Raw genomic sequence first — 10,502 nt, 5'->3', positions numbered from 1 at the left:
GTGTATATCTACTGTTTCTATGATATTTTACTTTACATATAGCGTATATTTACTGTTTATATGATATTCTACTGTACCTATAAGTGTGTATTTACTGTTTATATGATATTCTACTGTACCTATAAGTGTGTATTTACTGTTTATATGATATTCTACTGTACCTATAGGTGTGTATTTAGTACTGTTTCTATTATATTCTACTCTACTTATAGGTGTAGATCAAATGTTTTGATGATATTCTACTCTGTTATCCTAGGTGTGTATCTACAGTTTCTACCCTTCTGAACCAGAAAGAGTAGAACACAATTGGTGTGAAGGTGGGAGGGCCCTGTTGGGAGGAAACCTGTTTGTAGTTTCTTGTGTAACCAGAAGAACCTTTGATCCAGTTACCCAACATCCTGCGTTCCCTTGTGGGATATCCCCTGAGGTTCAGAGGGGTAAAAGTGCCAGCCTCACTTCGCTTCCAGTGTCCCTTTTCTGCTGAGGAAGGAGCGAGGACTTCAACAGACTGCTCTCCTGTCCTCAGAGACGAGAGTCATCTAGAGCAGGTATTTGTGACGATGTTTACTATTCTGTTTAGTATAGTATTTGTTATTGTTCTCCAGGGATGAATGAAGAACCCATCTTAACCCACCAGATCGTGTTCTGTGCCCATTCACCACAGTGACTCTTAAACCTGTAGGACTTCTGATGTCTTCAAATGTAGAACACTACAAGAAGCCAGTAATCAAAAGTAGAATGCAAAAAGAAGTCAGTACTCAAATGTAGAATACAACATGAGGCCAGTACTCAAATGTAGAATACAACAAGAAGCCAGTACCAACAATTATCCTACTTCTCCAACTTAGCCTCTAGATCATAAGGTGCAACAAACACCAAGGCTCTCCTCCTCAACGTATGCCAAAATATCTACCAAAAAATTATGAATATTAACATTTAACGTTTCTGATCTAGAAGATACATCTGCAGAAGGTAATTTATTGGACGTGTAGTGACATGCAAGTTAATTCAATCTTCAGAGAGATAGAAAGAGAGAGCGAGAGAGAGAGAGAGCGAGAGAAGTAAAGACTAGAGAGCCCTCATGTGGAGGGGGAAAGGAGGCAGGGCTCTCTGTTCTGCACAGACAGGCCCCTCATCCCCTGGACAAAGGGCTGTACGGTAGTGATGTTACGTTTTGCGTCGAGGCATCGAGGCGTGTGTCGAGTATCTCGGCTCCTCCCCCAGCGAAGCTCCGCTTCGAGTAGGATTCACGTTGGCGAAATGACGTAGGGTGTGACGTTCGAGGCTTCGCCTCGGACTTCTGCTTCGAAATATGGGTTCAGTATTGGCGGGAGATTTCGACTATAAAGATGTCCCGTATACGATCACAACCTTGTGGTATATTCAATATACCACTAGTCTGTGATCGTAGTAGTTTGAGCATTGCATTTTCTGTAGTATCAATCGAAACATCACGTTCATTATTCATCATGGAGTTTGCCAAGAAGAGAAGGTTTTCCCCTGTTTGGGAGCATTTTCATCTAGTTGCTCCCAATAAGGTTTCAATAACTACTGTCCAGAACACTTTAATGGCTATTAAATTAATAAGTCCTTCTCAGTTAACATGCAGTGTGGGTCGGCTTAGCTCAGGAGGTAGAGCAGTTGACTTGTAACCAGTAGGTTGCTAGTTCACCACAGCTCCTCCTAGCTCCGTGTTGTTGTGACCCTGTCACTTTGCTCCTGACAGCTGACTGTCGCCTTGCATGGGTCACACTGCATGATAACTGAGAAGGACTGATTCATTTAATAGCCATTAAAGTGTTCTGGACAGTGGTTATTGAAACCTTATTGGGAGCAACTAGATGAAAATGCTCCCAAACAGGGGAAAACCTTGTGTCAATATGCGTGTATTTACCGAAGTAAGTCGCTTTGGATAAAAGCGTCTGTTAAGACACACTTTTGTTAAGACACACTTTTGCCAAATGATTTATTTTCTAGCATGAGCTCTGTGCCATTTTATGAATGTCACACTCACACACATGTATCATTGAAATGACTTCAATTCTCAAATGATTTAATGTTGTATCGGCACACGAAGCAAAAATCACATTTTGGGTTGGGTTGTCATAATTTCATTCACCACTAGATGTCCCTAGCGTACTCATTTGAAGCTTCGAGCACGAACCACTTTGGTGGTTCATCTGGCTTTGAGGCTTTGACGTTTCATGAGGCATTATCTCGGCACCACTACTGTACGGTAAGCTTCAGCCTGCAGGGAGGGAACATGCCCCGTTATAATCAGGCCTGCCTTAACCTGCCATTGGGCCCTGGGGCTGAGGTTTCGTAGGCCCCAGAGAGGGGATCTTACAATGAAGATGTGTAACTTATTTCCGACATTTTGCCGTTGTTGATGGGGGGGGGGGGGGGGTAGTGTGGCTAAAAAAATCACATTCTCTTGGGCCTTCGCCGATCTGGGGGCCTATCATGGGCCAGTATAATATATAAATAAAAAATAAATAATTTTTTTACTGCAGCTCATGATAGGCCCCCCGATCGGCGTAGGCCCTGGGGCTTCAGCCCAGGCAAGCCCGTGCATTAAGGCGGCCTTGGTTATAATACCTCCAGTGCTGCATTCTTTAGAGATAATACGTTTGGTAGGTGTCTGCATCATTGTTTGAGAGCACAGTCACACAGCTCAGAACTTATGTAAAAGCCTAATCTACTGTCCCTGTGTGAACATTTGCACTCTGCAAGCAGAGGGCGCAAACTACCATCCACAGAATCATTACAGTAGGCCGTACATGACCTGCGTATTAATATATATTCCCTTAAAGTATCAACATGCCTGTGATAGTGCTGTCAGTATTGATGTTTCATGGTTTCTGCCCCCGTAGACCTCCACCAACGCTACCCCTTCAACCACCACCAACCCCCTCAATCCCAGTACCAGCGCCTCTTTCCACACCCACCACCCACCATCACCACCATCACCACCACATCTACCACCACCAACACAATCATTCAGCTCCACCACCACCATAACCACCACCCAACTTGGAAAACCAGCTCTTCTACCTCCACCTCCACCATGCTCCCTGCGGTGCTACTCGCCGCGTTGTTCTGCTACGTGGGCCCCGTCGACGGTGGTAAGGTCCTGGTTGTCCCGGTTGATGGGAGCCACTGGATCAACATGAAGGTGCTGATGGAGGAGCTGCACTCCAGAGGTCATGAAATCACAGTGCTGCGGCCCAACGACGCCTGGTACATCAAGGACAACTCTCCTCACTACCGCACTGTCACAGTCGACTTCTCCGCTGGCTTCAACGAGGAGGACTTTGGTTCAATGGCTGCCCGCATCATCAGTCTGCGGCGTGCTGGGGGGTCCGTATGGCACCGCATGTCCGTGGAGATGGAGATGTTATTCATGTTCCGGCAGTTTCACTTGTCAACCGTCAACATGATTGAGAAAATCTTTGAAGACGGGGAGCTGATGCAGAGCTTCCAACAGGCCGGGTACGACCTGGTTCTGACAGACCCGGCCATGGGGACGGGCGTGCTGCTGGCCCGACGTCTGGGTCTCCCTCTGGTCCTCAATGTCAGGTGGACCATCCAGGGGGAGGGCCATGGAGCAATAGGCCCAAGCCCCCTCTCCTATGTTCCCACCCCAGGGGCAGAGCTGACGGACGTGATGAGCTTCACCCAGCGGATCAGCAACACCCTCTTCTATCTATTCACCCGGCTACAGATCGCCTTCATCATTGAACCGAACTATGGGCCCCTGGTGCAGCGCTACTTCGGCGTGCACTACATGGAGCTGTTCCAGGCCGCAGACATCTGGTTGATGAGGACCGACTTCACCTTTGAGTTCCCTCGGCCCACCATGCCCAACATCGTCTACATGGCCGGCTTCCAGTGCAAGCCCTCCAAGCCCCTCTCCCCAGACCTGGAGGCCTTTGTCCAGAGTGCGGGGGAGCACGGCGTCATCATCATGACCCTGGGGACGCTGGTGGGAGGGCTGCCTGAGGAACTGACGGAGGACATCGCTGCAGCGTTCGCTGAGTTGCCCCAGAAGGTGGTGTGGCGGCACACCGGCAAAAGGCCCTCCACCGTGGGGAACAACACCTTGCTGCTAGACTGGCTGCCCCAGAATGACCTCCTCGGCCACCCCAGCACCAGACTTTTTGTGGCACATGGTGGGACCAATGGCATCCAGGAGGCTATCTACCACGGGGTGCCTCTGGTGGGCCTGCCGCTGATGTTCGACCAGCTGGACAACTTCTCCAGGGTGAGAGCCAGAGGCGTGGCCAAGGTCCTCGACCTCTCCACGGTGAACAGAGAAAGCTTCCTGTCGGCCCTGAAGGAGGTGCTCTACCAGCCCACCTACCGGGACAAGATGCAGCGTCTGTCTGCGCTGCACAGAGACCAGCCCACCAAGCCCCTGGAGAGAGCCATGTTCTGGATAGAGTTTGTGATGAGACACAAGGGGGCGCCACACCTCAGAACGGACTCCTACAAGATGTCAACAGTTCAGTACTACAGTGTGGATGTGGCCCTGTTCCTCCTGTCGGTTGTGCTGCTGGTCCTGCTTATCTCCGGTGCTACACTCAGGTTCTTATGGCGCCGGGTGGTGCGCAGGAGTAAAGGCAAGCAGGAATAATGTAAACATTCTAACAGGCGTTCCTTCAAAGGGATTGTTAAGATATGGGATTCTTATGTAAATCATGTAAAACAAAAATATAATATAACTTACCTGTGTATCTTACATAAATAAATCTGTTCATATTGCCACACTGCCCTATCTTTAGTTTCTGGTTTCACGAGAAAACCTTGATTGTTGATTGGGTCATAGTGAACGAGAGGAGTGGAAAAGTAGGAAGTGGTTATAATCCTCACCTAGAGACTCTTCTTCACCCTCCAACCTGGCCTGGGTGACCTCTGACCTCCTGTGTGTTGGAAGATTAGACAGACTGAAGAAAGAGAGAGTGAAATGAGGGGGTGAAATAGAAAGAAGGACGATGGAACAAGGGGTGTGTGAGGGGAGACAGAGACAGAGGGAAAGAAGAGAGAGAGAGAGAGAGAGAGAGAGAGAGAGAGAGAGAGAGAGAGAGAGAGAGAGAGAGAGAGAGAGAGAGAGAGAGAGAGAGAGAGAGGAGAGAGAGAGGGAGAGAGAGAGAGAGAGAGAGAGAGAGAGAGAGAGAGAGAGAGAGAGTGAGGGGAGGTATAATGAGAGAGGGGGGAGAAAGAGAGAGGGGGAGAAGAGAAAAAAGAGAAAATATAAAGAAAGGAGAGAGGAGAAATAGAGGGGAGGGAGAGAAAGAGACAGAGAGAGAGAGAGGACAGGGATTGAGTGGACAGTGGGAACAAGGGGGCAATAGGAAGATTAGTGCGAGGAGAGAGGGAAAATTATAGAGAGGGAAAGGGAGGGATGGGAGGGGAGAGGGGGAAAGAAAGTTATAGAGAAAAGATATACCAACATGTATCCCCTTAGGGGATGAATGTAACTACCGAGGGGGGTAGAGAATAGAGGGTTGTCATTAACAGTGGACGGTGAGAGGGAGTGAGAGGATGAGTGACAGGGAGATTCGATCTGTCTATTCCACAGCCAAGCGTAGCCGTAATTGTAGTACCAGTAGTTGTATTTGTACCATACAAAAACAAACAACTACACAGAGACATATAAATGTAAATGTTTGGACCCTTGTGTGAGCAAACATTTTTTCCAGACAGACCCCAGTGTCCGCTATCAATGGAACAAACAAACAAAGATTACATCAAGAATGAAAAGACAGAGAAAATGTGTGAGAGAGAGAGAGAGAGAGAGAGAGAGAGAGAGAGAGAGAGAGAGAGAGAGAGAGAGAGAGAGAGAGAGAGAGAGAGAGAGAGAGAGAGAGAGAGAGAGAGAAAGAGACCACCCTCTGTTCTGTTCTCGTCTCTTGGTACGGCTAAAAGAAAACACACATTAACGTGCACAGGCCCCCCCTAACACACGCACACTCACCAGCGCCCACACACAAACTAACACACACACACACACACACACACACACACACACACACACACACACACACACACACACACACACACACACACACACACACACACACACACACACACACACACACACACACACACACACACAGAATGCCCAATATACATATGATAAAGTGCTTTAATGCAAATAACTAGCAATATACAATTTTTTAAAAGGACCAAAGTTCAAACCAAAGTAATCATATTTAATTGGTGAACCTCCTCAGCCTACAGGCTATTTAAATATGCATGTTCACCGAAGTCCATATCTACTAATGGTCGTTAATTGATCAACTTTTTTCATCTTGATCGTTGTTCACATTGATACGAAAACGAGTATTAATAATAGTTTATTTTTAACCAAGAGAACAGTGTGCTTACCCCTTCATCGCAGTGTCGGCGTCCTGGGTTCACTCTGCTGTCCGCTCCGCGCGTCTCTCAGCCGACATCGGTGGGACCTAATGCGCATGCTCGGACACCACTCAACACTCTGAATGGCCGTTTTCTGCCTTCTCTTTCACCATGTTTATGAATGAAAACATTCATTAACAATATAATAATAATATGAATAACTATTAGTATTGTTGCATTACTATTGTGATTATCATGATCAAGTCTTTTTATACAAACATGGCTTAAATCTGGTTCTGTTGTTCTAGTGGGGAGCGTCATCTCTTAGTAACGCCTGTGTTTTGGTTGCTCGGTAACTAGGCTCACTAAACGTTCCCTCGCCCAGAAACACATGCTGAATACGCTAACATGTCGAAAAAGAATGATAGAAAAGACGGAGAGAGGCCACAAAAGAAAAGTAACGTCAGCGCGGCCCCGACGGAGAGGTCTGAAAGGGACGATGGCTTCTACCGGCTGCAGGTCCGAGCTCTGAAGGGCCAGGTGGAGAGGTAACTGCTCTAAAGCAGGGGTGCCCAAATTCTTCCCAGTGGAGGGCCAACATATAATCGGGGGGAGGCTCGTTGGCCAACATTTAAAATGTTCAGTATATTAAGTTAAATATGGGTATAAATAGCATGCGTGTGCAAAATCAACACTATCACAAGGTCATTTTGAAAAATGAATGACACTTTTTATTGTGCTTCACATTAAAAAAAATCATAAATCTATCTTCTTTAAATTAGAAAAATAATTGAAGTACTATGAAATATTTGAAGACAGACATGGAACATTACTAGGCCTCGGGCCTGTATCTTCAAATACAAAGAATTTTTTTTGGTGCAAAAAGCAAAGTAACACAGGACAAAACATGCCCCCATTAAACATACAGAGCAGAACATACTCTGACACATTGGAGGTCCAGGCCTACACATTCTGCTTGAAGTAGGCCCATCAGTGGGAGACATGAAGCCTGTCATTGGTTTTTAAAATAACATGGGACAAAACATGCCCCCATTAAACATACAGAGCAGGGGCCGTATTACATAAACCTCCTATCTTAAGTCCTAAGTTAAGATAGGAGAAGTGTAAGATAGGATTTTTCTCAATTTGGTATTGCAGAAACATATCCTATCTTAATTTAGAAATCCTTATCTCAGGTTAAGATATCCTAAGTAGGTGATCTAGCATCGAAATTCAGCTTTTATGTCTGTTGCCTAGCATCAGATGAAGCTTACGCGCGCATCCAATATTTTTTAATTATCCGTCAACCAGTGTTTCCGCTAGAAGAAATTGGTGCCGGTCATGTGACCGGGAAGGTTTCATTTTACCGGTCAAATTGGAAAAAAAACGGTCGGATATTGTCCGTGTTTATTGTACTTAAAAAAAATGATAGGCAGGCTATATAAAGAAGAAGTGTGTAATCATATTTTGATTCGCCATGGTTGTTAAATACCGGTGCTCCGCAAAGCTTGCCGCCGGCTTTCGCTAGCTTGCCGCCGTTTAGTTCATAAACCTACGGTAGTCTATAGGGGAGCGTGTCTATGTTCCCCGAGTCCTATGTTCCCCTCTTTGTATGAGACTGGGGAACATAGGACCCTTTTTTTCAAAAAGGGTCCTATGTTCCCTGCTTTTCCCAAAAAAGGGTCCTATGTTCCCCGATATGTATGTGACCGGGGAACATAGGACCCTTTTTTTAAAAAGGGGTTCTATGTTCCCCGGTCTGTTACTTTTTCCACCATTAGTGCCAAATTCCGGCCGAGAAAACTACCATTGCATGTCCTTACCTTTAGTGGAAGAGGGAGAGACGTCGGAGAACCTGACGAAGTATATTCATACGCCGGTAAACAAACCCCGAGAAGCCCAATCCCTACGAGAGCTCCCCGCGTTACGGCCATCCGGAGGCGCAAAGAGCTTTTGGCCGTGATATTATTATACAATTATATTATATACTATTATATAAAGAGCTCCGGGAGTCGCAAACGGCAACAATCACTTTCTCCTCCATGCTGCAGTTCACCCCGGACTGCACTGCACTGAGTTGGCCGGTTGAACGCTGATTGGCTGTTACGTTAGACATGTCACTCTGTTGAACGCCGATTGGCTGTCATTACGCGAATGCCGCGTCAAAGTTTAAATATTTTTAAAGATTGATAGATTGCGGGGAACATAGGACCCTTTTCTGGGAAAAGGGTCCTATGTTCCCCGCTTTTCCCAAAAAGGGTCCTATGCTCCCCGGTATGTATGGCTACAGGGGAACATAGGACCCTTTTTGGGGAAAACCGGGAACATAGGACCTGCTCAATTTTGTTCTGCTCAATGGTTGAATCTCCTCGTGACTGAATGTTTGTATACAGCGCGCATGCTGTATGAGCGCAGGGTTGATGCGCTCCACTTTTTTCTGTGGAGAACCAGCACCTTGAACATTAAGCATAAAACGAAACCGGATCGTTTTCGCCCGTTTCGGCTCCGTGTGGACGGGGCCTTATTTCCAATCGGTCATTCTGACCGGAGACATTTAGAATTTTCGTCATTTTTTTCCGGTCAAAGACCGGTAATTACCGGACAACGGGAACTCTGCCGTCAACGCAATGGAGACAACAAGCGCTGTGATTGGTCCGCTAACAAAATCATTTCCTGTAATAGAGCGAATAGCGAAGTCACGCCCCTTCCGGTAGAGAAAAATATGAATGGGTTTTCAATGGAGAGAAAGTAATTATTTTCTTATTGCCCAGGATTACACATATGTTGTTTGTGGATTTAAATTCTAATTTTTCATGTCAAGAGTTTGACCGTTTATTGTGCAATTCTTCAGCTAAAGGCTTTAGAGAAAACACAATGAGAAAGACTACACGTCTCGTATGTGACGTCACGCTCCCTGCGACTGCCGTGGCGTGGACAAGACCAATAATCTCCCCATCGGCATAACTGAAACTCGCCACATGCCCCAATTTATAATGGTTTTCACCTCTTTCAATGATTTTTTCTGGGGGGCAAGTGGGGCAGAAAATTTCTCGATATTTTTTTGTTTTCTTTGCGTGAAAAATTATCCTTTAAATCCACAAACAACATATGTGTAATCCAGGGCATATAAAGACTGGGACCAGAAGATAATTACTTTCTCTCCATTGAAACCCATTCATTTTTTTCTATCTCATAGGTCCCATGGGCTCTACCGGAAGGGGCGTGACTTCGCCACTCTATAACTTCTCCGGTTTGACCTTGACCCTTATTTACTTTGTACATTGTTTACTTTGCAAATTAAGGACCAATACAACACTACATTGTTTGTAATCAACATATAAGATCGATCAGGCGGCGAATTGCATTGCGTATCCGACATCCCAACGGAGAACTTTGAATGCTCGAAAGGTCTCCGTAGTTACGGGGTCGGATTACGGATAACGGATTAAGCCTTTCAACTAACATATTTCGTAGATCACCATTAAGCCTACATCTACGATTTTGCTGCGCCACATGTAACAAAAGAGTAAAAGTAAATGACAGTTAGGAGAGCTGATGGGTCATCCTAAAATTTGGACAGTTTATTTGGGATTTGGATAATTTAGGATATTTCTGTAATACACATTTCCTATCTGGAGTTAAGATAAGAACACTGACTTTAGGATCGGCCGTTCTGTAATGACTTTTTTCCTAAATCCGATCCTATCCCTTGTTACCATAATTACCAAACAGATAAGATAGGATTTTCGAGTTAGGAAGTTTCTGTAATACGGCCCCTGGGGCCTCATTACAGAAACTTCCTAACACTGAAACCCTATCCTATTTTGAGATAGGAAGGCATTTAGGGGTTTTGATATTACAGAAGGAGGTTTCCTAACTTAACTTAGGAAGAAATCCTATCTTATCTTAAGATAGGAATTTAGCCATTACAGAACTATCCTAAATTAGGAATTTCTTAAGATAGGATCCCTAAGTTAGGTAGCCATACACCCTGTCCTAAATTCAAAATAACTGTCAACAACAGAAGAAAATGCTAGCAGCACTGCTAGTAGGTCTGTATGACAATGAAGACGAGGAACATCACAAAAGAAATGTGATGGCTAAAAGGCTACCGAGACCGCATAATGATTTCTTTCTTTTTA

General features: G+C 45.4%; 2 protein-coding genes across 2 annotated transcripts in view; both read left to right on the top strand.

The window, feature by feature from the left end:
- The first annotated feature begins 373 nt into the window (after positions 1-373).
- Positions 374-4,761, top strand: LOC130383850 (UDP-glucuronosyltransferase 2A2-like). Its single transcript, XM_056591700.1, has 2 exons — positions 374-548; positions 2,874-4,761. The coding sequence occupies exon 2, from the start codon at positions 3,068-3,070 to the stop codon at positions 4,634-4,636; it is 1,569 nt and encodes a 522-aa protein (XP_056447675.1). The 5' UTR covers positions 374-548; positions 2,874-3,067; the 3' UTR covers positions 4,637-4,761.
- Positions 4,762-6,768: 2,007 nt separating this feature from the next.
- The window catches only part of cfap157 (cilia and flagella associated protein 157), a 30,765-nt gene continuing 27,031 nt past the window's right edge, over positions 6,769-10,502 (top strand). Inside the window, exon 1 of the mRNA XM_056593311.1 lies at positions 6,769-6,908. Within this exon, the coding sequence (XP_056449286.1) occupies positions 6,769-6,908 (140 nt within the window). The remainder of the gene's footprint in view (positions 6,909-10,502) is intronic.

Source organism: Gadus chalcogrammus, chromosome 6 (assembly GCF_026213295.1).
Source record: "Gadus chalcogrammus isolate NIFS_2021 chromosome 6, NIFS_Gcha_1.0, whole genome shotgun sequence".
Classification (NCBI taxonomy): domain Eukaryota; kingdom Metazoa; phylum Chordata; class Actinopteri; order Gadiformes; family Gadidae; genus Gadus; species Gadus chalcogrammus.
This window is presented reverse-complemented; position numbering and strand designations above follow the sequence as displayed.